The sequence below is a fragment of the Triticum aestivum genome, chromosome 4A (assembly GCF_018294505.1).
Source record: "Triticum aestivum cultivar Chinese Spring chromosome 4A, IWGSC CS RefSeq v2.1, whole genome shotgun sequence".
In the NCBI taxonomy this organism is placed as follows: Eukaryota; Viridiplantae; Streptophyta; class Magnoliopsida; order Poales; family Poaceae; genus Triticum; species Triticum aestivum.
Genome location: NC_057803.1, coordinates 67857524 through 67885423, shown reverse-complemented (window position 1 = coordinate 67885423; position 27900 = coordinate 67857524). Strand labels below are relative to the sequence as shown.

Sequence of the window (27900 nt, the reverse complement as noted above, 5' to 3'; positions counted from 1 at the left end):
GAGACTTACGGACACAGATTCACGTATGACAACCTACGAAGTACGGACTGACCTGGCAATGGTTCATTGGAATTCAAAAGGGTCCACAGTTGAAATCAGGGACGAAGGGAGGGAAATTAGTTGGGACACGTAATCCCGTGCGTTCCCTCCGTGCCTTCTTGTCCGTAAGTGTAGGATTTTCGCACACACAGACACACATCTGTAGCGAAAAGAGCTCATGGAAAGAAGCAGAGAGATTATTATGAGAAAGCCATTTTTCTTTATGCTCATCTTGGTGCTTTATTCATCCTCCCAGCTAGTAGCCAATCACCCCGTTTGCGTTTGCATATATACGGCACCGCTCCCCCTCTTCTCAGCATACCGACCTCGGCCTGTGCTTAGCTGCACGCTCGATCAACAAAACACAACGCGAGTCTACCTCAGGAAGTAGCAGATAGGACATCCCGTGTGAAGAACAGTCGAGTGACCATGGCCGCAGCAGCCAACGATGGCCTCGCCGACGAGAAGGCGCCGGGGACGATCGGCGTAGGGCGGTACGAGGAGATGGAGCAAGACGGCGCCTCGAGCACCGCAAAGTCGCGGCTCTCCGGCCTCCTCTGGCACGGCGGCTCCGCCTACGACGCCTGGTTCAGCTGCGCTTCCAACCAGGTGAGCACCACTACGCAGCCATTTTCTTGACGTCTAACGCCATTGTGTTCGTGTCTGGTCTGCGGCGGCTGCGCTGTAATAGCTTGTGCTTACCATGCGAATGGTTTGGTGACCCTCAGGTAGCCCAGGTGCTGCTGACCTTGCCCTACTCCTTCTCGCAACTGGGGATGCTGAGCGGCATACTGTTCCAGCTCTTCTACGGTCTCATGGGGAGCTGGACCGCGTACCTCATCAGCATCCTCTACGTGGAGTACCGGACCAGGAAGGAGAGGGAGAAGGCCGACTTCAGGAACCATGTCATCCAGGTGAGTGAGGGAGAAGGCCGACCACCACATTCATCTCAGTTCTTATTACTTCGCCGTCCGTGTTCCATCTCCATGATCCATGTGGTGGATCTGAAGTTCTCAACTGAAATCGCCGCTGATGCGCAGTGGTTCGAGGTGCTGGACGGGCTGCTGGGGAGGCACTGGAGGAACGTCGGCCTCGCCTTCAACTGCACCTTCCTCCTCTTCGGCTCCGTCATCCAGCTCATCGCCTGCGCCAGGTACGTGCGTGCTCATGGGCGTTCATCATGACCGATACTCATCGATGTTTGCTTAAAGGCGGACACCTGAGAAAAAGAGAGACAAAAGTCGATCGTCTCCAAGCTCGTTTTGCTGTTGGCTCTATTGTTTCTTCGTGTCCATGGAGAGTGGCTCAAGAGAGTGTATGTATGATGCATGGTGTGCAGCAACATCTACTACATCAACGACCGGCTGGACAAGAGGACGTGGACCTATATCTTCGGCGCGTGCTGCGCCACCACGGTCTTCATCCCGTCCTTCCACAACTACCGCATCTGGTCGTTCCTCGGCCTCGTCATGACCACCTACACGGCGTGGTACCTCGCCGTTGCGTCCCTTCTCCATGGCCAGGTACGTACCTACGTGTGGCCAGTCGTGTGGACACATACAATCATACGAAAGTGACAACTCAATACAGTGACTGACATGCATGTATCGGGCGTACAATGCAACGTGTGTTATATATACTGAAAGAATAACACCACTTGTGCTGTCCATTTCGTGGGTGCATAATATGTACGTATACGGTACTGTACTCAGGTTGATGGTGTGAAGCACTCTGGCCCGACCAAGATGGTGCTCTACTTCACCGGGGCCACCAACATTCTCTACACCTTCGGCGGCCATGCAGTTACTGTGTAAGTATAGCTAACAAAAACCTCGTCCTTTCGTATGTTGTGGTCCATTTAAAACATCTAAAAAGATTTATATTTAGGAATGAAGGGAGTAGTAGAGTAGTAGTTTTACAATAGATTTGTGGAGTACATGTCAAAAGGGAAAAGTGAATACAGTACACAAAATGGGGATGCATAGTCACATGCAATGTCAAGTTTTGGACACTGGACTACTGGCCTGCGGACCAGGACATGGCCAGCTCGGCCAATATTTCGTGTATTACCGGCTACCGGGAGAGCGCAGCGTCAGCTTGCCCACTCTCTGCCGGTGTACATTCTGCAACGGTTCCGTAGTGCCGACGTTCCAGACATGGCCGTTGCTGAACAGACTCCGTAGTTTAAGTTTACCAGCAAGCTAGGCTGCACATTTCAGTGTAACCACAAGCGTACACGCCTAGTCCATTTCTTGCGTGCTGGGCATGAGCAAGACAGCATTGGCCCACGGCAGTTCTGGGAAGGCACCCTGAAGCGAGCGAGCTGACGAGGCTACACACATGCACTGTGCAGTCTTGGCAGCAAACTCGTACGGTTTCCTTTGCAGCTAATTCTCGCCCGCATACGCACAGGCAGGCAGGCAGGACGGGCATCTCTGTCGTCTTTGCGACCTTGGACTCCGGCCGTCTCATCACAGTCATTGTCTGTACAGTCAAAGGGAAAGGCGCCACTCCACCCCAGCAGCAGGGCTCCGGCTCCTTTACCCGTGCTGGATACGATAACCCTGTCACAGACGCAAACAGCACGAAAGTTCGATGCGCCCAAAAATGGCGCACTTGTCCACGTAACTCTGTAGCCTGCACCACGCTAGCTTGCAAAGTTGCAGTCATCCACGCCTCAGCTCCGTCAGAGCAGAGTCCGGTCCTCTCGCTCGCTGCATGCAGGGTTGCAGTGAAAGCATCGGCCGTCCGTCTAATGCTAACTCAGCTATGCATGCAGGCGATTAACTATGGATTAATGTATGGTGTGGCGCAGGGAGGTGATGCACGCGATGTGGCGGCCGCAGAAGTTCAAGGCCATCTACCTGATGGCGACGGCGTACGTGTTGACGCTGACGCTGCCGTCGGCGGCGAGCGTGTACTGGGCGTTCGGGGACGAGCTGCTCACGCACTCCAACGCGCTCTCGCTGCTGCCGCGCACGCCCTTCCGGGACGCCGCCGTGGTGCTCATGCTCGTCCACCAGTTCATCACCTTCGGCTTCGCCTGCACCCCGCTCTACTTCGTCTGGGAGAAGCTCATCGGCCTCCACGACTGCCGCAGCCTCTGCAAGCGCGCCGCCGCGCGCCTCCCCGTGGTCGTGCCCATCTGGTTCCTCGCCATCGTCTTCCCCTTCTTCGGGCCCATCAACTCCGCCGTCGGCTCCCTCCTCGTCAGCTTCACCGTCTACATCATCCCGGCGCTCGCGCACATGATCACCTACCGCTCCGCACACGCCCGCGAGGTAACTATTACTACCGTCTTTTTTCCCGTTCAGTTTTCTCATTTTACTGTCTTTTCAAGTGCTGCTAGTACGCACTAACCAAAAGTAGCTACTTTTGCTTTCACTTTTAGCTTGGGAGTTTAGCATGCAGTAGGTAGGGTTTGTGGCGTTTGCATTGCACGCCTATGTTCTTTGGGTATCTCGCAGCAGTTTACTTGCTTTTGTTACAGCGGCATCGATGTCGTGCCACGCCCAGCTAGGTCCTGATGAGATGTCACCTATAGCATAGGAGCACAACTTTTCAAGAGACCGGCTGGCTTGAGTGTTAGCATAAAGCTATGGCAATGATTAAGCGTGGAGCATAATTAGTGTCTGTACTGAACGTGAGACAAAACCGCATGAGTTGTCAGTGCCAAAGTGTTATTTGTCTGAAAATGGACACCATTAGTTTGTACTACCGTCAGAAAGAAGAACAGAGTGATGAGATTTGCTCAACATGTGTCCAGTCAGTGGTGCTATAATGTACTCCGTGTGTAAACTAATATAAAAACGTTTATATCACTATTTAGTTTACGGAGGGAGTAGTAAGAACTCTGTTTTGCTATGGCCTAATGAATTCTTGACATGCAGAACGCCGTGGAGCAGCCGCCGCGGTTCGTGGGGCGATGGACGGGCACGTACGTGATCAACGCGTTCGTGGTGGTGTGGGTGCTGGTGGTCGGCTTCGGCTTCGGCGGCTGGGCCAGCATCACCAACTTCGTCCGCCAGATCGACACCTTCGGCCTCTTCACCAAGTGCTACCAGTGCCCCACGCCGCCCATCCCGGACGCCTCCTGGCCGTTCCCCGGCGGCCTCCGCAACCTGACGATGCTCCCGCCGGCGCCGGCTCCTTCGCCGGCGCACTTCCTCCGCCACCACCGGCACCACAGCCACAGGCTCTGAAGCTTAAGAAGCCTCCGAGGTTGCTGCTCTGGTTAGCTCTAGTTAATTAGCGCTGCTACTGATTGATCAGTGTAGTAAGAAAAACTACCGGTGAGTAGGGAGCGAGCTTGCTGTTTATTTTCTTCTTTTGGATTCAGGGGGAGGGTGATGACTGATGTTTGTCTCTTGCTCTGTGCTCTGGCCTGGCGTGAAGCATCTAGCTGTTGCTTTCTCTTATTCTCATGCATATGCTATGCTTTGCTTGGAGCTCCTCTCTTTTGGGGTACCATTCAGTGCTGTATCATTGGCAGTACTATACAGTGCTAATTTATGCGCTGAGGAATCAGGAATCACGACTTCAGGAGCTCTTTGCCTTATGTCTTGGCTGTCGTGAACTTTACTCGCTCCCAATGAGAAATGGAGAAGTACTAGCTGGCTAACTGTGGTATGTAGAGGCTGAAAAGGAGTATATAGGTCCCTATTCTGCATATTGTGTACTGCCTTGGTCCTGGTTTATAGGTCCTTATTATATTTGTGCCAAATTTTGATCATAGATTTAACTAACAAAATATTTATGCATGTCATAAAAAATTATATCATTAGAAACTATGTTAAAATACAAATTCAACGATATATTTTTTGTTGATATGCATTAACATTTTATAAGTTAAATATTTAGTCAAAATTTGACACAAAATACAAAAGGAACCAATCAACCAGGACGAAGGTAGTATTACTACGCGTTTGCTAAACATCAGGCGCCTGCAATTTGTCCTCGCGTCGATCAATCCACAATGAGGCCGTTCTGGAGTCGCCACCGCCATGTTCGGGTCCGTTCTGGAGTCGCCACCGCCACCGCCAAGACTGGATCCGGGCCGAACGCCGCCGCCGTCACCGGCCACGCCAAGCCCCACCTCCATCCTCTAGCCATCTCAACCCGCAACAGCACAAACGCCTCCACCAGGAGCCACCGCGCCGCCATTGATCGAGGAAGATGGCTGCACCTCCGTGGAGCTTGCGCCCTCGCCGCGTTACAGCCCGGGAAAAAGGAGCAGCCCTCCGCCGCCACCATCGAACGCACAGACTCTGCCCAACGCTCTCCTCCAGCGGCGACCAGGGGGGTGGAGGAGGGATGGGACGATCGAGACGAGGGGTACGAGGGGACAGGGGGGTGGAGGAAGGATGGGACGATCGAGATGAGGGGTACGAGGGGACGAGCTAATCTGACAAAGGTACCTGATGAATATGCTCTTCCGCGTTATTGACATATCACAAAATACTAGTAGAGTCATTCCAAATAAACTAACATTGTTCGTCCAAAATGTCAACAAAAATGACGATACAAAAGTGTGACTGGCAGTGTGACTGCAATGTTGTCCCACTGGCTCTTTTTTATTTTTGAGCAACTGTTGTCTAATGGCTAGGCCACGGGCTGTGAGGGTAGAGGCCATGATTTCAACACGAGAGAAGGATCCATGATGCGGCCCGCACTAGGAGAGAGGTTTTTTTTAGTATCTTAAACTTTATTCATCAAATGATAGCGAGATTGTTTACATAATGGTGAAGAAGCAATGACACTACAAGATCCCGTAAATCTATCCACATGAAAAGAAGCACCAATATTTATTTTAACAGCTCTCACCGCAGGCTTCTTCCATATATGATTTCGTTTGTGAGTAGGCTGATTTGGAGTGTCAAGAAGACGAGCATCCGCGCAGGGCGCCATTGAATGGGCCTGCCCATTTCTTGGCGTTACAGCCAACCAATGCTAAAAATCCCAAAAATCAGTGCTGTACGTAGGAATCAAACTCCCAACCCAGTGATAGAGAGCTAGAGTTCCTTACCACTTTGAGCTGCTGTGTGATTGCAATCAATAGGCTGCGTGATTAATTAAGAACTATATGTATTAACTGATCCAAAAATAAAAATTTGACCATTGACCATTTTTTATATACGTTGAATATTTTCGTAATATATGATGAACATTTCTCAAATACTCATTGAACCTTTTTTGTGATATATGCTGAACAATTTGAAAATACATACTCGATATAGTTTTTGGCACGGAAATTAAAGAACGCACGTGGAGTGAAAATTTCACAAGTTTTGGGCGAGATTACACCTGACTAACTGGCATGAGGAAATAGAGGAGCTTGCCCGATATAAGAAAATATAATCAAATCCCTATAAAAATTATCCAAATCAGTGGTGCAATCCAATATACCTTATATTTCGGACTTTTTCTCAAAAATCTATACACCTTATATCAAGGAATGGACTGAGTATTTAACATTTTTGTGATATAACCTGAACAATCTGAAAATACACGTTGAACATTTTTCTGATATATGCTGAATGATTTTTAAGTAGACAACAGACATTTTCTTAATATACGGTGAACATTTTCTTAAATATATGATGAAATTTTTTGTAATATGCGATGAACTCTTTTATAGTACACAAGAAAGGAAGAGAATTAAAAATAAACAGAGGAAACACATTGTTCATCGTATTAAAGTATTAATGAAAAGAATGCAGGATGAAACATTTCCGTATTGTAAAAGAGAAAGATAAAACTAGAAATAAAAAAACAAAACGAACATAAAAGAACTAGAAAGGTAAAGCCAAAAAGATAATAAAAGAGAAAACAAAAAGGCAACAGAAGAAAACGAACGAAAAACCAAAATAGCGAACAGGCAGCATGCTCTGCCGCGAACTAGGTCGGCCCACCCGCGTGCGCTTCAGTGAAGCTGCAGCAGTTTGACGCACGCGGGCGTCAAATAGGGTTCGCCTCCGGTTGGATGTTTGCATTCAGACCGGTACTCGGTATTAGCATTAGTTTGGGCCGAATATCCCCAATGCCACCGTTTGGTTGGCCTTGGCATTAGGGCTCGACATCGAGCAACCTGTCGCTAAGGCAAAAAACTCCCGACCCAATTCAATGTGTATATGCTCAACATTGTGCAAATTTTTATCTTTATGGTTTTACCTTTCTAGTTCCCGTCGCTATTTTGGTTTAGGGTTTAGAGCAACAGAAGAAAACGAACGAAAAACCAAAACTCCCGACCCAATCCAATTTTTATCTTTTCTCATTGTGCAAATTTTTTAAAATTCTTGTTTTTATTCAAAATTGATGATTTCTTAAAAAAAAATAGACGAACTCTTTTCTAAAGCAATGAACTTTTTTCAAATGTGATGACTTTTTTCAAATTTGATGGACTTTTTTCCAAACTTTTTTCAAATTCAATGAACTTTTTTTCAAATTCGATGAACTTTTATCAAATTCAATGATTTTTTTCAAAATCAATGGAATTTTGACAAATTTGATGAACTTTTTTTCAAATTTGTGAACTTTTTCAAATTTCATCGATTTGACAAGAGTTCGCGAATTTAAAAAAAATCATCAAAAAAGGAAGGAAAGAACAGAAAATGAAAAGAGGAAAAAGCAAAGAAGAAACAGTATAAAAAAGGAAAAGATGTAACTTGTCAGACCTAGGGACCCTCCTAGGTGGTCTAGTGGTTAGCGCAACGTACCACGAAGAATGAGGACACCGTTCAATTACTCCACGCGCGCCATTTCCCCCTTATTTTTCCTCTTGGAACCGCTCCCGTTTTGGGCAGGCCCAAGAGCACGGCCACGTGGGCGCCGAAACTCCTAGTTGGCGCTGAAGGCACCAACAAGGAGCTCCCAATATTGGAAACCTACGTCGTCCCTCCCATCCCCATTCATGACAGGTCTCGCCCGCGCGGCTGCCCGTGCCCAGGAACGACAGCGACACACATAGACCATCCTGCCCCACCTCCAACCCGAGCTCCAGTGGCTGGTGCCACCCTCCCGCCCCGCCTCCACCCGAGATCCGGCGGCCAGCATGCCTCCACCCCGAGCTCTAGCTCCCGACGCCACCCTCTTTCCCCACCTTCATCCTGCCCACCTCCACCCTAAGCTCCACCCTCTCGCCTCGCCACCATCCTGATCTCCGGCGGTCGGCCGACATGTCTCCACTCAATTCCTAACTTTGACCATCTAAACAATATTTGGCATTCAAGCTCAGTATCAGGTACGTGTTCTGAATACCTAAATGTGACGCCCCCGATTTGACCGTACACTAATCATGCACGCAAATGTGTACGATCAAGATCAAGGACTCACGGGAAGATATCACAACACAACTCTACAAATAAAATAAGTCATACAAGCATCATATTACAAGCCAGGGGCCTCGAGGGCTCGAATACAAGAGCTCGATCATAGACGAGTCAGCGGAAGCAACAATATCTGAGTACAGACAAGTTAAACAAGTTTGCCTTAAGAAGGCTAGCACAAACTGGGATACAGATCGAAAGAGGCGCAGGCCTCCTGCCTGGGATCCTCCTAACTACTCCTGGTCGTAGTCAGCGGGCAGCATGTAGTAGTAGGCACCTCCGGTGTAGTAGGAGTCGTCGTCGACGGTGGCGTCTGGCTCCTGGGCTCCAGCATCTGGTTGCGACAACCAGGTAGAAGGGATAGGGGGAAAGAGGGAGAAAGCAACCGTGAGTACTCATCCAAAGTACTCGCAAGCAAGGAGCTACACTACATATGTATGCATTGGTATCAACTGGAATAAGGCTATTATATGTGGACTGAACTGCAGAAAGCCGGGATAAGGGGGGGGATAGCTAGTCCTTTCGAAGACTACGCTTCTGGCAGCCTCCGTCTTGCAGCATGTAGAAGAGAGTAGACTGAAGTCCTCCAAGTAGCATCGCATAGCATAATCCTAACCGATGATCCTCCCCTCGTCGCCCTGTGAGAGAGCGATCATCGGTTGTATCTGGCACTTGGAAGGGTGTGTTTTATTAAGTATCCGGTTCTAGTTGTCATAAGGTCAAGGTACAACTCCAAGTCGTCCTGTTACCGAAGATCACGGCTATTCGAATAGATTAACTTCCCTGCAGGGGTGCACCACATAACCCAACACGCTCGATCCCATTTGGCCGGACACACTTTCCTGGGTCATGCCCGGCCTCGGAAGATCAACACGTCGCAGCCCTACCTAGGCACAACAGAGAGGCCAACACGCCGGTCTAAACCCTAAGCGCACAGGGGTCTGGGCCCATCGCCCATAGCACACTTGCACGTTGCGTACGCGGCCGGAGAGCAGACCTAGCAACCTCCATTACAAAGGAAGTCATGTTACGCGGTCCAACCCGGCGCGCGCCGCTCAGTCGCTGGCGTCACGAAGTTCTTCGGCTGATACCACGACGTCGAGTGCCCATAACTGTCCCCGCGTAGATGGTTAGTGCGTATAGGCCAGTAGCCAGACTCAGATCAAATACCAAGATCTCGTTAAACGTGTTAAGTATCCGCGAACATCGACCAGGGCCAGGCCCACCTCTCTCCTAGGTGGTCTCAACCTGCCCTGTCGCTCTCCCATCTCCGAACAGTATCACAGGTAATGTAACTGTGTAAAGTATATCATATATCCCGTGATCACCTCCCGAAGTGATCACGGCCCAGTAGTATAGCATGGCAGACGGACAAGAGTGTAGGGCCACTGATGGAACACTAGCATCCTATACTAAGCAGTAGGATAGCAGGTAATGGTAACAACAGTAGTAGCAAGGACAGGCTATGCATCAGGATAGGAATAACGGAAAGCAGTAACATGCTACACTACTCTAATGCAAACAGTATAGAGAAAAGAGTAGGCGATATCTGGTGATCAAAGGGGGGGCTTGCCTGGTTGCTCTGGCAAGAGAGAGGGGTCGTCGATGTAGTCGATCACAGGGGTACCGACATCGGCCTCAGGGTCTACCGGAAAGAAGTAACGAAGGGGAACACAATAAATAACAGAGCAATCAAATGTAACACAAAGCAAGACGCGGCAATACGCGGTGCTAGGTATGTCCTAACGCGGTATTATGTGATACCGGCGAAAGGAGGAAACATCCGGGAAAGTATTCCCGGTGTTTGCTATGCTAGGGATGTGTGGCCGACAAACGGGCTGCGTACTCGGATTCGTCTCGTCGTTCTGAGCAACTTTCATGTAGAAAGTATTTTAATCCGAGTTACGGATTAAAAGATATGATTTTCTGAAGATTTTAATAATTTCTGGTATTTAATTAATTATTTAAATTAATTCGAAAATGAATTAATGACATCAGCATGATGTCATGCTGACGTCAGCAGTCAACAGAGTTGACTGGGTCAAACTGACATGTGGGTCCAGTGGGACCCACCTGTCATACTTTGTTTAGGTTAATTAGGTCTTAGTTAAACTAAGTACTATTTAATTAAACTAACTAGTTAATTAGCTTAAGTAAACATGATTAATTAACTTAATTAATTCACTTATTGATTAATTAATTAATGTAATTATTATTTATTTATTTATTTTTAATTCTTTTTTTAAATAAAGTTCTCGGGCGTGGGCCCCACATGTGTGTGGCCCCAAGGGCCTAACGGGCACAGGGCGGTGCGAGCGCGGGCACCGCCCAAACGGGCGTGGGCGCTGGGTGCCCGAGACGGTCCAGGCGCGGCCCGCCGCACGGTGGGAGTGGTAGCGCGCCGGTGAGGTTTGGCCGGGGCGCCACCGGCCGGAGCAGTGCGGGCGGGGGCATTGGTCAAAGGTGGCGGCGGCGGTGAGCGCAGCAGCGTGCGGGAGGCCGCGCGGGGCAGTGGGCAAGGCCGACGCGAGATGCGGGCACGGGGGCCGGGGTGCCGGAGTTGGCCGCGGGTGTAGCGGTGTCGCCGGCGCAGGGGGGATTTGGTGGCCGCATCGGAGGCAGCAGGGGGGGCTGGGGGCCACGGCAGGTGCGGTGCGCGGGCACGGCGCGGTGAGCGCGCATCGGACGCGGCCGGAGTGCGTCAACCGGGGGCGAGATCGGCGGGGACCTCGGCGACGAGCGCGAGCGCGCGAGGGAGAGGGAGGGAGCAAGGCGGGGCTCACATCGGGCATGTAGGGAACGGGGCAGTGGGGCTTGGGGAGGACGATGACGATGACGTGCGTAGGAGGGAGGCAGACCGGTGAGGTGGAGGAGGCAGTCCGGCGAAGGAGCTCCGGCGTCGGGCACGACGGGCGCAGCGCCTTGATCCAGCGAGGGAGGGGATGAGGACGAGCGACGATGGTGTAGGCGAGTGGCTTGAGGAGAGGAGGAGGCCTCGGCGAGGTTTTCGGGCGGCGGTGGTGCGATGCACAGCGACGAGGCGATGGGGACGGCGTCGCGGGGGTTTCGTCCCCGATCCAGATTTGAATCGGGAGACGGGGAACGTGGGAGCGGGTGGGGGGGGGATGGTGCGTTGGGGGTTAGGGTTTGGTCGCCCAGGGGTTATGGGGGAGTGGGGGGCGGCCTGGGCCTGTGGCCGAATGGGCCGGCCTGCTGGGCCGAAACCCAGTGGGGGCCTTTCTCTCTTTCCTTTTTTTGTTTGTTTCTGTTTTTTGTAGTTTCTTTTGTTTTATTTACTTTTAGTTTTATAAAACATACCACTAGCCCCTAAATTAGTATTTATAAATACTCTATTGCCACATTAATTTCTCATACCTAATAAAATAGTTTAATGTTTTAATATTTATAAAATGCATCTAATTATTTGTATAAGCCATTGTTTTATTTAGTTTACTGCTTTTAATTATTTTATAAAAATGTGATCCTCCACCATAATTACTTATAATTTATTTGTCACATTGGGAAGATTATAGTTTTAGCTTTTGAAAACTTTTAGTGTTTGACTTTATTTTAAATTTGAATTTGAATCGGTTTTGAACTAACTCGAGTTTATCAACAGTAACCGAGGTGACGTGGCACCATTAGCAGAGGTTTACTGTAGCTTGATTATCCGGGCGTCACAAATCTCCTCCACTATAAGAAATCTCGTCCCGAGATTTAAGCGGTGCAGTAAGGGGGGAAGGTGTTGGTAGCGAAAAACCTAACGAGTCTTCTCGGTCTTGGCTGCCCTTTCGAAGAGGTTGATCCCTTTCGTTGATGTCTTCAATTCACTGCTTCAAGTCACCATGATCAATTTTTCATCCTTTCTTTGGGATCTCCATCGTACTTACGAATAGGTAAGGGGCAGCTCTACAACGATAGGATGTTATAAGGGAAAATCTTCTGGGGGTATCCCAAGTATGAACATATGGGTATCTCTCGAGTTGATCAAATGAAACACATCGAGAGCAAATTAAGACGGTGCAATAAGAAGTTTCAAGCGGATAGGCAATCGTTCATTGCCTGAAACAGAGTGTGAATGGGGTTCAGAGCAACGGGAATAAGTATTGTGTCCGATACCAGAATTGATCACTAGGAAGATGGCTCGCAAATTACATACGAAACGAAGAGCAAGGGATAACTTCGAAATAGGGAGAGAGTCAGGTTTCGATCCTGTGGAACTGTGGGTTATGGGCCCACCATGTGGGTTAAAAGTAGAAGGAGCGGTGGCATCTTGCTTAGTGATGGTGGCAAGGCCCGTCAGAGTGTAGCCTGTCAGTTATGTTGGCAACAACATTGGTACCAAGGGCGAGGGACGAAGAGAACCATTTTCCTGCTCGTCGAAACGAGGCGGACCAATAGGCAAAGTTCTCATCCGTCGGTGGTTACCGGAATATCATCAACAATAGTAACAGGGTCTAACTGACAGAGTTGTACACCGAGGTGCTTACAAAAGCAGTGACTTATTACTGCTTAGATCATAAAGATCACAAGAAACGTTAAACCAACCAATGGAAAGGAGATTATGATTACCAGATTAAACAGAACAATGGAAAGGAAAATGTGTTTAAACACATATTTCAAGGGTATATCCTTCCCAAGGACAAGCAGAACATGATATCTATGGCAGGATATAACATAGAAAACCCTTTAGGTAAGTGGGGAGTGTCGGTGTACTAAAGTAGGGGTACCTTAGTATCCCGAACTTGTGCACGGGCAGTTGCAGCACCCCGTGGCAAGGCTTGCCGGGTGACCGCCAAGACCCTCAGTGGTTCCCTTGAAGACCATTCAAGAACAAAGTACTCAAACCAAGGCCCCGGCAAGAGGAGCTTGCCGGGAAGGCCAACCAAGGCCCCGGCAAGAGGAGCTTGCCGGGAAGGCCAACCCAGGCCCCGACAAGAGGATCTTGCCGGGAAGAGACAAGACCCCGGCAAGAGGAGCTTGCCGGGAAGGCCGCTCAAGGCATACCAAGAAAGCTTGCCGCGACGCGCCCTGCGTCCCGGCAAGGCCCGGTGAGCAACAAGCTCCCGAACACGACAAGACGACGACCGCGGCAAGGAGCTTGCCGCGGGAAACCCCCACTTCGTGCCCGCGCTCCAGCACACCTGCTAACGTGTCGCTCTAGGACTCTCCCAAGCACACGTGGCAGGAGGATGTGCAGCCAGGGGTACGCGGTGGCAAGCGGAGATGAAGAGAAGGCCATCGCGGCGAACGGTGGCGCACCTAGCGGTCACTTTTTGCACTGTTTAGGCAACTCAGACAGGCATTCAATGCCCTTGTCCCCTGCCGTCAGAGTTAGGTAGGGTGCACTGTGTCTACAGTAGCGGTAGCTGCACCTACCGCATCCTTTTCCATTTTTACCCCTCTCGTCTACGTTGACACCTGTCGGTGACCCCTTGAGAGTATAAAAGGAGGCCCAAGCGCAACGTAGAAGGGGTTCGGCTCATTCGAAACACTAGAGACACTCCCACGCTCAGTCTGATAGCGTACATTGCTCCTGAGCAAGAATTCAATAGACACAAACAAGCAGCAGTAGGGTTTTACGCATCCGTGCGGCCTGAAGCTGGGTAAAACTGCTCGCGTGTACCGCCTCGATCCGCTCTTTGTTCAACCTCCGCCCTCACCGAATCGAAAGGGGATCGGTCCGCTGATCCCCATAGGTGTTCGTGGATCAGTTTCCCCGACATCTTTGGCGCGCCAGGTAGGGGTTGCTTCGGCGGCAGCTGTTCCGTCCACGTCAAGGCTCGGCTGTTCTTCATCGTCATGGCTCCTAAGAAGCGGGCGAGCAAAAGAACGACGCCAGTGCGGCAACAGAAAAGCTAAGTCATGCGAAACTTTAGATATTTCCTTTCTATATAAGGTTATTCGCCTCAGAGATCTTGTTCTTTGTATGGAAAACCTGTGCGCGGAGGAACCAACTCGTAGCTAGTTGCGCCCTTACTTTGTTTCGAGTCCGCTCAACAACTTAAGTGAGCTGCGACTAGTTGCGACAAGGTTTCTTGTCGGTAGCGGCACCGCCAGCAGGCTGCTGACGTCCCGCACTCAGCGCTCGCGGCTAAGGTGCCTGCGCCGACAAGTTCCCTAAAGCGTAGGGTGAACGTACAAAGAGAGGTTAAACAGGAAGATAGCATGCACTATTTATTTTGAGATTTCTGCATAGACCTGTATGCCAAGGAGCCTTCTCGGGGCTAGTTGCGCTCCATGTTGCCTCGAGTCCGCTCGGCAACTTGTGCAGTTGCGCTAGAACCAAGAAGGTAAACCTTTCCGGGAGGCGATGTTCCCGAATAGACGCTAAGGGCCCGTTCCCTCAAGCGCTGCTGGCTGGATCGTTCGCACCGGAAAGCATTCTAGCAGGCATAGGGAATATGCAGTAAAAGTCAAAATTCGCAAGCGAGTTAAGTGCACTTCAGATGCTAATCACTTGTCATGTTTTAAACGCAGTTATGGCCCGGGGGCTGGCAACGCCCTTAGGACCAATCTTTTTGGTGTCAAGAACGACGAAGTTCTTCGCCATAAGCCTTTCCGGCAACGATCTTGCCGGGAGCCGGTGTCAAGAACGACGAAGTTCTTCGCCATAAGCCTTTCCGGCAACGATCTTGCCTGGAGCCGGTGTCAAGAACGACGAAGTTCTTCGCCATAAGCCTTTCCGGCAACGATCTTGCCGGGAGCCGGTGTCAAGAACGACGAAGTTCTTCGCCATAAGCCTTTCCGGCAACGATCTTGCCGGGAGCCGGTGTCAAGAACAACGAAGTTCTTCGCCATAAGCTTTCCTGGCAACCAGCTTGCCGGAAGCCGGCATCGAGAATGTCAAAGTTCTCTGCCAAAGATAAAAGCCTTCCTGGCAACAAGCTTGCCGGAAGCTGGCATCGAGAACGTCAAAGTTCTCTACCGAAGATAAAAGCCTTCCTGGCAACAAGCTTGCCGGAAGCCGGCATCGAGAACGTCAAAGTTCTCTGCCGAAGATAAAAGCCTTCTTGGCAACAAGCTTGCCGGAAGCCGGCATCGAGAACGTCAAAGTTCTCTACCGAAGATAAAAGCCTTCCTGGCAACAAGCTTGCCGGAAGCCGGCATCGAGAACGTCAAAGTTCTCTGCCGAAGATAAAAGCCTTCCTGGCAACAAGCTTGCCGGAAGCCGGCATCGAGAACGTCAAAGTTCTCTGCCGAAGATAAAAGCCTTCTCGACAACAAGCTTGCCGGAAGCCGGCATCGAGAACGTCAAAGTTCTCTGCTGGAGATAAAAGCCTTACTGGCGACGAGCTTGCCGGAAGCCGGCGTCGAGAACGTCAAAAGTCTCCGCGAGAAACATAAGACCTCCCGGCAACTGTCGGTGTAGCGAAAACCAGGGCTACACTAACCGCCGGGCATGGGCCACGACTGTATGCAATTACGCTAAAGAGGATCCATCTTCGCCGACAAGCGCTACATCGGCAAGCAAGACTCAAGCTACCTTCCCGGCAAGCCAGTATCGCTGGGGACTGCGAGTGCCAAGAATCGTCCACGGCAAACCAGAGTTGCCGGGGGCTGCAATATCAGATAAGTCTTTCATCCCTCATCATGCATCCTCTTATGGACTGGGGAATGCGAAACCACGTTTCTTCCCGAAAACTGCCGTGCTCCCTCAACTCTAGGCCCTGGGGCTCGTTCTCGGGGCCAAGTTTGGTCTTAGTCGCGGCAGCAAAGGGATGAAACGAGGAGACCACACCCACCTCGTTCCTGCCTCCGTCAAAGGCGTGAGAAAGGTCGAGCGACGTGGGAAGGCGGCAGGGCCTGTTGCCGGGAGATGAAATGTCTGTCCGAGGGATACCAAGGATTTGCTCCTTGGTGTGGGTTCAACTCGCGAGACAAATAACCCGGCAAGCATCCCCTTTTCATTAAAAAACATCCCACTCAGGTACAGTCCATAGAGGATGAAAAACATGAAAGAGAGGATTACAAGTTTTAGATACAGCTAAGGCCCGAAGGCTTACAAATTAAAAAGATAAGATGCTCGTAATCCCTTTCCTGTCCCTCTCTTCAGGAGGCAGGTCAAGGAGGCGAAAGGGCAAAAGGAGCGCCTAGGCGAGCTACGGGTGCCAGAAGACACCAAGAGAACATCCCGGGGGCCGTCCGAAGGCTGGACGGCGATGGCGGCGCTGGAAGCGGGGCTCGAAGACGGGGCGGCAGGACGTCAGCACGCTGTCGAGGGCACCACGCCCTCGTACTCCGACCTGACGGCCTTGTCGCCAGCCCTCTTCCCCTTCCGCAGCCTCCCTACGCCAGCCGCCCAAGGAGACGACCCCGGGGAGTTCAAGAAGCCGGCAACACGGATGATGGGGTCGCCGGTGCCGCGCGAAGCGGCGCCCGACGCCTAGTCGGACCCGCCACCCCGCCGCCCGCTACCCTCATCGTCGCTGTCGCTCTCCTCCTCGTCACTCTCGCTCGAGGAGGAGCCTTCGCTATCGGAGGAGCTGTCCACGCAGCACTTCGCCCGAGTGCCGAAGCACCCGAAGACCTTGACGGAGAGGAGATCGCCCTCCATCAACTTAAAATGGAGGGTAAACCCCTCCATCAGGCTGTGGATACGGGCGAACGTCTTCCACCCTCGATCAAGATACATCACATTAGGGGCTGGGAATACAACGCGGACTCGCGTGCCGCTGATCCCACAGCCCCTCATGTGCAGTCTCAGTGTCTCGGGCGGGTCCAACTCCATCGCGCTCGCAAACGGAGCTGGAAGCCGGAGGCGACGACGAGGCGCCCGGCGCAGCTTGACGAAGAACTCGCAAGGGTCGTCCCCTATATGGACCGCCATGGGGGGAGGAGCCGCCGGCGGAGGCGAAGCTGGCGCGCCGCCCCGCCCGCCTCTTCCCCGAGCGCCTCGACCTCGTCCTCGACCTCGTCCGCGACCTCGCCCCCTCCCTCTTCCCCTTATGGCTGGCTCTGCCACCACGGGCGCGGGAGAGGGAGAGATGCGCTGTCTGGCGGCGACCCTCGCCGCCACCGATGAAGGGCCTGGGTTCCCTTTCTCTATGGTGAATGAGAGAAAGGGGAGCAGAAGCTGAAGAAAGGAGGAGATGAGAGAGTGCGGGTTTCTGTGCTCCCCTCCCGCTCTTTATAAAGGAGCGAGGTGGGGGCTCGGCCGCCCCGCTCGGCGAATCAAGGCACGGGAAGAGCAGGGAGTCGGGGCCAACCCGCTGCCTCTGCTCGCGACGGCCCAGTTTCCCACTTCCACCGTCCGCGACCCCAAGCGCATGGGAGCCACGTGGCGGGGATGCAGAACCAAGGCGACGGATGAGGCGGCCTCGCTCCGCCTCATGATCGCGGGGAGTGGACGTCCCGAAAACCGCGCACCGGCCCCGTCCAGTAAATGCACCACGCCCCCACGCCTACCTCCGTTTAGGGAGAGGGCGTGAACCGTCCCCATCATCGTGGCCTGACGCATGCTCGAGGGGCTTAGCCCCGCGCACGCCGCCCGCGTCACCCACGACGCCGCGTTTGACGTGTGCCGTTCTGGGCGTGCGCGGTGGGAGCGGAGAGATATGCGGCGTGACCTAGGCCGCGCGTGCCCGTGCACTGTTTTGGGCCTGGCCCAACAACGCTCGGCACCGTGTATGGCCCAGGCCCGGGGGCTCCTGTCGGTATACTAAAGTAGGGGTACCTTAGTATCCCGAACTTGTGCACGGGCAGTTGCAGCACCCCGCGGCAAGGCTTGCTGGGTGACCGCCAAGACCCTCCGTGGTTCCCTTGAAGACCATTCAAGAACAAAGTACTCAAACCAAGGCCCCGGCAAGAGGAGCTTGCCGGGAAGGCCAACTAAGGCCCTGGCAAGAGGAGCTTGCCGGGAAGGCCAACGCAGGCCCCGGCAAGAGGATCTTGCCGGGAAGAGACAAGACCCCGGCAAGAGGAGCTTGCCGGGAAGGCCGCTCAAGGCATACCAAGAAAGCTTGCCGCGATGCGCCCTGCGTCCTGGCAAGGCCTGGTGAGCAACAAGCTCCCGAACACGACAAGACGACGACCGCGTCAAGGAGCTTGCCGCGGGAAACCCCCACTTCGTGCCCGCGCTCCAGCACACCTGCTAACGTGTCGCTCTAGGACTCTCCCAAGCACACGTGGCAGGAGGATGTGCAGCCAGGGGTACGCAGTGGCAAGCGGAGATGAAGAGAAGGCCATCGTGGCGAACGGTGGCGCACCTACCGGTCACTTTTTGCACTGTTTAGGCAACTCAGACAGGCATTCAATGCCCTTGTCCCCTGCCGTCAGAGTTAGGTAGGGTGCACTGTGTCTACAGTAGCGGTAGCTGCACCTACCGCATCCTTTTCCATTTTTACCCCTCTCGTCTACGTTGACACCTGTCGGTGACCCCTTGAGAGTATAAAAGGAGGCCCAAGCGCAACATAGAAGGGGTTCGGCTCATTCGAAACACTAGAAACACTCCCACGCTCAGTCTGATAGCGTCCATCGCTCCTGAGCAAGAATTCAATAGACACAAACAAGCAGCAATAGGGTTTTACGCATCCGTGCGGCCCGAAGCTGGGTAAAACTGCTCGCGTGTACCGCCTCGATCCGCTCTTTGTTCAACCTCCGCCCTCACCGAATCGAAAGGGGCTCGGTCCGCTGATCCCCATAGGTGTTCGTGGATCAGTTTCCCCGACAGGGAGGAATGTCATAACATTACCCATACAGTGGTGTTTGGGTAATTGAGCAGGAAACATTTAGCATTGGGCTTCAAATGTTCTCTTTGAAAAACGGAGTACCACAGACATGCTTCGAGATAGCATTGACATGGTCTTCAATCAAAGGTCAGACTCTGGATACACGAAGGGATTCATCATTAAGCCAAGGAGAGGATGAGGAGGTGGCTGATGGACTCAACAATAATTCAACGAGGTATCCAAAAGATGGATTTCCACAGTTATGTGAACGAGGAGATAACATTTGTTGGATCAAATGATATAATGATGTATGCTCGAGGAAAAACATACACAATTAAACATTAGTTGAAAAGGGTGCCCAAAGTATGGCCTTAGGTAGCATGATCAAATGTTAGAATGGTGATTCAGTGATCAATAGTCTAAGAATGAACGTTCGACCATTAACTTCAAAGCAATAGGGTTGCTAGAAGGGTAGAATCCAAATAGCTCCGTTCACCTATTGGTATCCCGGTTAGAACCAACACGGGGACCAAGAAAGAAAAGTGATGGTGAGAAGTATTACCTGTATCAACAATCCTTAAGAGGTGGTGAAATTCTCACGACTTTCTTGACATTAAAGATGGTAATACTCCAAGGTAAAGAAGAACAAATGCTAGATAGAAAGGAAATCAAGGTATAACACAAAACACGAACAAGTTTGTGTTGGAGGGAAGTCAATAAAGTGATCGATGGTAACACAAATCATCGAGGGTAAGGATGGTATTTCTTCATCATGAACTCAATTGATATCTTGGAAGATCTCGGAATGCTGATGATGATCACGATACATTTGTCGAGAGATTTCATGAAGATGTAATCAATTGGTGATGACATCTAGTAAAACGAATGATAAGCGGAAGGTTATTGGAACCATGGTTACGACACAAACTCGAAACCAAGATTGTTGTCTGAGGTGGAATGATAAGACAAGGAAATCAACGTAAGCTTAGCTCAGCGTCGAAAGTTGTGTTCCATGAAGAAGGACCAGGTAGCATAGTTAAAATTTAGCACGATAATGATATAGCCAACCGGGCTAGGAATGACTTGAAGGATTATTAAACTCATAAGCAATAAAACTTACTTATAGTTATTGAATCGGAGTACAGACTCGATTCACTATCGGTGTCCTTGAGTGTCTAACAACTCAGAACCCGGGGAAAATTTTGGAATCAGTGAGAAATAATACTTGAAGAATAACTCATAAGAAGTTATGCAGTTCCGTGATAATCTCGAGATACCAGAGGGGTAATACTCGATGACGGACCAAAGTAGAGGTTGGACTGGGGTATTGCTCTGCAGAAGACAAGTGCTTAAACTTGCACGAGAAATGGTAGTTAAAGGAGAACATGGTCGGAATCCACGATCATAAAGGATCGAACCACGGATACAAGATGAACTTATAACAAGGGGTAATTATTTTTACGAGCAGCTTCCATGATAAGTTATACATCGTGTCCCTGGGCATGAATGCAAGGTTCGAGGTCGACTCCCACTTCTTCAATGTATAACCTTCCATTCACTTTTCGCTTTGATAAAGGCATTAGTGTTGAAAGTTTTACCTGGTGAAATACCAGATGAGTATGACTCATGAAAACTTCCGAGTTCACACAGTTTAGAGAAGGCATATGCTCAACCCATAAGGGCTTCTTAGAAACATATACCACAAGTTTCAAGAGTAAATATCACAAGCTCGAAAAGTAGAGCAATGTTGAGAAAGTAGATGATACCATTTACCAAAGGCATTATGTATCCGACGGAAGGATCACAAGGTTACTGAATATGAAGGACGTTGTCGGATAAAATCCATTAAAGGATCTGCCGGTCCATAACAGAGCTGACGTGAGCATCGGCACACAACCAGATGAAGTAACAATGCAAAGGCATTGGATTATGGAAACAACTGACTAATCCAGAGCTCAAATGCAAAGGAATTATGATTTTCAAATCAAGGGATCAGAAGCAATGTTCTGATTAGGGATGGATAAATTGAATAGCCTTAGGGGTACAAATCGACGGCAATTGGATTTGTTGAGAACCAGCTCATGTTTAAAATGACGTCTGAGCCGGAAAGATAATTTAAAAGGATCAACTGATGATTGCGTGCATTCTCACTCATGTTGAATCAAAGGGATCAAAATGACGGCGCCTAAGGATACTAACGAATATTGCCAGACATATGGAAAGCATCCATCATGCAAGCAGACAAGTATTGCAGAGCAATAAGCTACTAAGGATTTTTGGAGGATCGAATAGTATTTCGATGACCATTGTGAAACACATGAAAAACTGGGGGATGAGCGGATACTCGATAAGTGCGACAATTATCCGTAGGGGTATTCAGGTGACAAAGAACAGTAAGGCAGTAAGCTCAAAGGATTATCGAAACAACGACGAGTATTTCGGGGTATCTTGTAATAACAAGACCAACTGGAAATAAAAGTAAGAACGATGGGTGTAAGTATTTATCCATAGGGATTTTTCGATGGTAGGGAATTGCAAAAGCAATGGCACAAAGTTTCAGGAGAACATCGGAGAGTATTATCAGAATCTTCTGTTAAAGCAGTCGATCATCTGTAATGAAGGGCTCTCCGGGAGAAGTGATAACGAGATCCTAATGTTAGATTTTAGCAAAATTCATTTAACCCGAATAGAAGAGAGTTCAGAGTCCTAGAGTAAGGATCGAGGAGTAAAAGATCCTAATACCACCTAGAGGGCGACGTGGGCCCGTAAGCCGCACAGCCATGTTAGTAAAAGTTTTTCAATGACTAGACTCGAGTTCGGCCAAGGAGTTGGAAAGGGGGATTCCTACAGGCAGTCGGCTCTGATACCAACTTGTGACGCCCCCGATTTGACCGTAAACTAATCATGCACGCAAATGTGTACGATCAAGATCAAGGACTCACGGGAAGATATCACAACACAACTCTACAAATAAAATAAGTCATACAAGCATCATATTACAAGCCAGGGGCCTCGAGGGCTCGAATACAAGAGCTCGATCATAGACGAGTCAGCGGAAGCAATAATATCTGAGTACAGACAAGTTAAACAAGTTTTCCTTAAAAAGGCTAGCACAAACTGGGATACAGATCGAAAGAGGCGCAGGCCTCCTGCCTGGGATCCTCCTAACCCAAACTGGTTTAGAGCAACAGAAGAAAACGAACGAAAAACCAAAACTCCCGACCCAATCCAATTTTTATCTTTTCTCATTGTGCAATTTTTTTAAAATTCTTGTTTTTATTCAAAATTGATGATTTCTTAAAAAAAGAGACGAACTCTTTTCTAAAGCAATGAACTTTTTTCAAATGTGATGACTTTTTTCAAATTTGATGGACTTTTTTCCAAACTTTTTTCAAATTCAATGAACTTTTTTTTCAAATTCGATGAACTTTTATCAAATTCAATGATTTTTTTTTCAAAATCAATGGAATTTTGACAAATTCGATGAACTTTTTTTCAAATTTGTGAACTTTTTCAAATTTCATCGATTTGACAAGAGTTCGTGAATTTAAAAAAAATCATCAAAAAAGGAAGGAAAGAACAGAAAATGAAAAGAGGAAAAAGCAAAGAAGAAACAGTATAAAAAAGGAAAAGATGTAACTTGTCAGACCCCCCTAGGTGGTCTAGTGGTTAGCGCAACGTACCAGGACACCGTTCAATTACTCCGCGCGCGCCATTTCCCCCTTATTTTTCCTCTTGGAACCGCCCCCGTTTTAGGCAGGCCCAAGAGCACGGCCACGTGGGCGCCGAAACTCCTAGTTGGCGCTAAAGGCACCAACTAGGAGCTCCCAATACTGGAAACCTACGTCATCCCTCCCATCCCCATTCATGACAGGTCTCGCCCGCGCGGCTGCCCGTGCCCAGGAACGACAGCAACACACATAGACCATCCTGCCCCACCTCCAACCTGAGCTCCAGTGGCTGGTGCCACCCTCCCGCCCCGCCTCCACCCGAGATCCGGCGGCCAACATGCCTCCACCCCGAGCTCTAGCTCCCGACGCCACCCTCTTTCCCCGCCTCCATCCTGCCCACCTCCACCCTAAGCTCCACCCTCTCGCCTCGCCGCCATCCTGATCTCCGGCGGTCGGCCGACATGTCTCCACTCAATTCCTAACTTTGACCATCCAAACAACATTTGGCATTCAAGCTCAGTATCAAGTACGTGTTCTGAATACCTAAACATCCAAACAAAAATATTGGCATTCAATCTCAATACCAATATACTGTGATATTGGTATTCAATCCCATGCAATGGCAAGGCTCCCAATGCAAACATCCAAACGAAGTTTTAGTGTATTCTACGAACAAGAGGGACAGTCAAAATACTCTGCAAGGGCCTCATGACTAAGGCTTGTTTTTTTCCTTAAAAGAGGAGGTGAGTAATCCAAGGACAAGAAAGAGGTGCTTCGCTGGCAGACTCCATCAATAAAAACACGCAGAAAACCCAGTATGAAGGCAAAGTTTTGCCTACGCAATACTGATGATGCACAAATAATAATAACAACATTAATAATAATGATAATAATAATAATAATAATAATAGGTAAATATAATAATTATGATTAGTTGCTGATACAAAACCCTTGGTCCAAGCTTCCCGGGTCGGACGAAGGCATGCATACTGCTAATGTTTCCATGTCTATTTTCTGCATGCCAAGTTGTAAGTGCATCTAGTGCCACCCCTAGTTGGTTTTGGAGTATTGACGACAAACCTAGTTGAGGGACTAATGTGTTTGTGAGAATTGCAGGAAAACACAGGTAGAAGTCCCTCATTGATTCGGTTTTACTACCAGAGATGACCCCTAAAAATGTATGAAGACATTGAAGACAAAGGTGGTACATGAAGATATTCACTTTGAAGACTATAACAAAAGAAGACACGTTATGAAGCATATGGAGATTGAAGACTTAGATCTTTCGTAGTTCTTTTTCTTTTGTGTTGAGTCATAGGAACCACCATACTGTTAAGTGGGGTCCAGGAGAACCAGTCAGAATGACTGAAGTGATGCCTAAATCAAAAACCTATGTCTTCGAGTGAAGACAATGAGAGCGAATCTTGCCCAGAGCCGGACAAGTCAGCTTTGCTTGTAGCCCAAGTAAAGTTGCCATGAGAGTTCGAAATCTGACCGTTGAGACACGTGTCAGTACCTTAGTGACCCAGGGTCATTTCGGACAAATCAGGTCGGGTTGCCAAGTGGCTATAAATAGCCCCCCCCCCACAACCATAAACGGTTGGCTGCTCAGATTTCAGTGCACGGCTTTTGTCGTTTGAGAGCAACCCACCTCGAAGCCTTTGAGAGAAAAATTCCTAGTGAGGAGAAAAGCCCTAACCACCCAAAGCCAGAGTAAATTGGGCATCACTTAAGTCTTCGTGTCTGTGTGATCTGAAGACTTATTACACTTGAGGACTGTGAATCCTCCAGACGGTTAGGCGTCGCGTTCAGAGCATCCAAGAGACATTGTGGATTGCCAGTGAACGAAGTCTGTGAAGGTTTGGGAGTCTACCTTGAAGACTTACCAGAGTGATTGGGCGAGGACTAAGTGACCTTAGCTCAAGGAGAATACGGTGAGGACTTGGTGTCCTGAACTGTGTGTTCAGGACTGGGTGTCCGGGACTGTGTGTCCTAAGGTTTAAATACCTAGCCGCTCCAACCAGACGTACAGTTGTCACAGCAACTGGAACTGGTCCAACATATCATTGTCTTCAACGAGTCACTGGTTTCATCTTCACTTCCTTTTCTTACTGTTACTCATTGTGAAGCCATTGCATGCTTGCTTTATCTTTTGTCTTCACAACGTGAATGTATGATCTGTTTGGCTTCATAACTTCTTCCTACCTGATCCTTATTACACTGAAGTTGTTTGTCATTGTGCTTTCACTCTATTGAATACATGACCATGGCTGGCCTAGTGTAATCTAACTTCCGCTGCATAGTAATAGGCATAATCTTCGCTGTTTGTCTTCATAACTCTCACGTTTTGAAGACTTTCATAAAAATCGCCTATTCACCCCCCCTCTAGTCGATATAACGCACTTTCAATTGGTATCAGAGCAAGGTGCTCCCTTGTTCTGTGTGATTCGGTTTAACCACCTGGAGTTTTAGCTATGTCGACTGCAGGGATAATCAAAGTCTCCGCTGCGTGCCCCGTCTTCGATGGAACTGAATATCCCTACTGGAAGAATAAGATGCGCATGCATCTTGAAGCCATTGACGTCGACCTATGGTATGTCGTCGAGAACGGCGTTCCCAAGGCTGGAGAAGGTGTCACTGCTGCTGATGTCAAGAAGTTCACTCAACTGGACTCTACTGCCAAAAATATCATCTGTGGTCATCTGACAAAAGGACAGTATGGCCGTGTGAGTGCCTTGAAGACATCCAAGCTGGTCTGGGACTGGCTCTCCAAGGTCAATGAAGGCGTCTCAACCCAGAGAGATCAAAGAATCAGTGTTCTTCGCAACCTCTTCAACCGCTTCAAGCGAAATGACAATGAGAATGTCCAGCACACATTTGACCGGCTCACTGACATCACAAATGAGCTTCAAGCCCTCGGCGCCACTGAGATCACCAAACATGAAATCGTCAAGACGCTGCTGAGATCACTTGATAGTTCGTTTGACATCCTGGCCCTGATGATTCAAGAACGTCCTGATTTCAAGACACTCGATCCGTCTGACATACTTGAGAGGCTCAACACACATGAGTTTCAGCTTTCTGAGAAAAGAGATATCTACGGTCCAAACTATGGGCGAACTCGTGCCTTGAAGGCAAAAGCTGTTTCCTCATCTGAAGAAGAATCTGACTGCAGTTCTGATGATCCTGAAGACATTGGAAGAGAACTTGCAATGCTAGTGAAGAAGTTCCAAAAATTCACCAAGAAGAAAGGCTTCAGAAAATCTTCACGATCAAGCTCAAGGAATGATGAAGCTTCTGCTCATGACTACAAGAAGAAAACATGTCACAAGTGCAAGAAAACTGGACACTTCATCTCTGAGTGTCCACAGTGGGACAATGAGAACAGAAGGAAGAAGAAGAGCAAGGAATATGATTCTGACGACAAGAAGAAGAAGAAATACTCAAAGTCTTCTTCCAAGTCTTCTTCAAAGTCTTCATCACACAAGAAGAGCTCATCTGGCAAGGCACGTGCATTTGTTGGCAAGGAGATGGATTCAGAGGAGGAGTCCGCATCTGAGGAGGCAGAGGTGGAGTCTGAGGAGGAGTCTGATTCTGGCATTGCGAGTCTGGCTACAGCATACGTCGCCAAGTCCATCTTCAACACTGAAGACAATGACTGCATCACCGACACCGACGCAAATGACAAGAACGACTCCACTCCTACCTACTGCTTCATGGCACGCGGTGCCAAGGTAAACACACGCACTACTCGCTATCAAACATCTAGTGACGATGACTCTGACTGTGATTCAAAACCCAGCTACAAAACACTTGCTAAAATTGCAACTGAACAACAGAAAGCTATGGAACATATTCAAAAACTGTTAGACAGAAGCGATGATCTGTTGGGTGCTGAAATGACTCGATCTGAATCCTTAATTGAAGACATAAAAAACCTTCACGTTAAGTATCAGGAACTTGAAGATCGTCTTGATACTCTCTCAACAACTCATGAAAAGCTTTCCTATGATTATCTTCAAAGGAAGCAAGAACTTGAGAAATTGAGAGCGGCTCATGAAGATCTTCAAAAGGAAAACGAGTCACTTCGCGCCGAACAGATCAGTCCCGCTCAGGAAGGATTGAACCACCATGTCTTAATGCATTGAGCGTGATAATGCTACTTCTGTTGCTGAATGTTCCACTGCTACTGCTGTTCCAATATCTTCAACTGTTGATGTGGTAACTAACCCCTCAGCTGAGGATACCACTGCTATTGCTGATGGAATGCTAGGTTGAAGACATTGCTTGAAACAGGGATGTACAAAAGTCTTAAAGGACATCAGACATTATGTGATGTCCTCAAGAAGCAGATTCTGAACCGAAACCCTAGGAAAGAGGGTGTTGGGTTCGTGAGGAAAATAAATGCAGATGGCTCTTACTGGAAACCTGAGCAGTACCCCAAAACCACATGGGTTGCTGCAAAGGAACTTTCAGCAGATCCATCCAATTTATCTGGCTTCACTTGTGCTAACCCCATTATCATTGATGAATCCTTTGATGCAAACTATAAACTGTTTAAGAATCAGAATGGTGAAGTGTTTGCCAGGTACATTGGTACTAACTGCAGGAATGGACCGCCTATGAAGAAGATCTGGGTTCCGAAAAAGTGTCTGGAAAATCTTCCTGTGAATGTCTTCATGACACCTCACTTGAAGAAGACAAACCTCAGACCAAAGGCTTCATATGGTCCAAAGGCTTCATACAAACAGAGGACTCACCTGAGTCACACTAACGCAAATGTTTTGCAGGGAAACCATACTCAGGCATATGAATATGAGAGCGGTTCTTCGAATCGTCATGTTCATATGACCAAAAATTATTCTGCTTATTCCTATGAGTATTATTGTCCACCTGCTAGACTGTTTGCTAAGGCTTCAAAGCCAAAATTCTCAGATGCTGCACTTAGACTTATTGCTTCTAAGCCACCCTTGAAGATGTGGGTGGTTAAGAAAGCTTAACTCTCTTTTGCAGGGAAAGGTCTCCAGCAGAAAAACAAAATCTTCTGATGCTATTGCTGGGGACCTTAAAAATCTTGTAGGGCGCAAGATAAAATGCCCGAATGGCATCATTATGTACTTCGTTCCTGAATCGCATGCTACTCTCCCTATTAGTCCTAATCTGGATCTAAGTTTTCATAACCCACTGGTTCGTCAA

General features: G+C 49.1%; 1 protein-coding gene and 1 pseudogene across 1 annotated transcript; both read left to right on the top strand.

Moving 5' to 3' along the window:
* The first annotated feature begins 343 nt into the window (after positions 1-343).
* LOC123085185 (auxin transporter-like protein 2) lies at positions 344-4765 on the top strand. The gene is made up of 7 exons (XM_044506787.1): positions 344-648; positions 768-953; positions 1080-1192; positions 1379-1562; positions 1752-1849; positions 2855-3320; positions 3930-4765. Exons 1-7 carry the CDS (start codon positions 469-471, stop codon positions 4239-4241), a joined length of 1539 nt encoding a protein of 512 aa, XP_044362722.1. The 5' UTR covers positions 344-468; the 3' UTR covers positions 4242-4765.
* Positions 4766-5014: 249 nt separating this feature from the next.
* The window catches only part of LOC123083731 (probable E3 ubiquitin-protein ligase RHC2A), a 147577-nt pseudogene continuing 124691 nt past the window's right edge, over positions 5015-27900 (top strand).

Excerpts from the sequence above, each read along its gene's own strand:
- LOC123085185 (XM_044506787.1), top strand. The coding sequence starts at position 469 with ATGGCCGCAGCAGCCAACGATGGCCTCGCCGACGAGAAGGCGCCGGGG. Across the intron at positions 649-767 it reads TCAGCTGCGCTTCCAACCAG|GTAGCCCAGGTGCTGCTGAC; the intron begins GTGAGCACCACT and ends GGTGACCCTCAG. Across the intron at positions 1,850-2,854 it reads GGCGGCCATGCAGTTACTGT|GGAGGTGATGCACGCGATGT; the intron begins GTAAGTATAGCT and ends GGTGTGGCGCAG.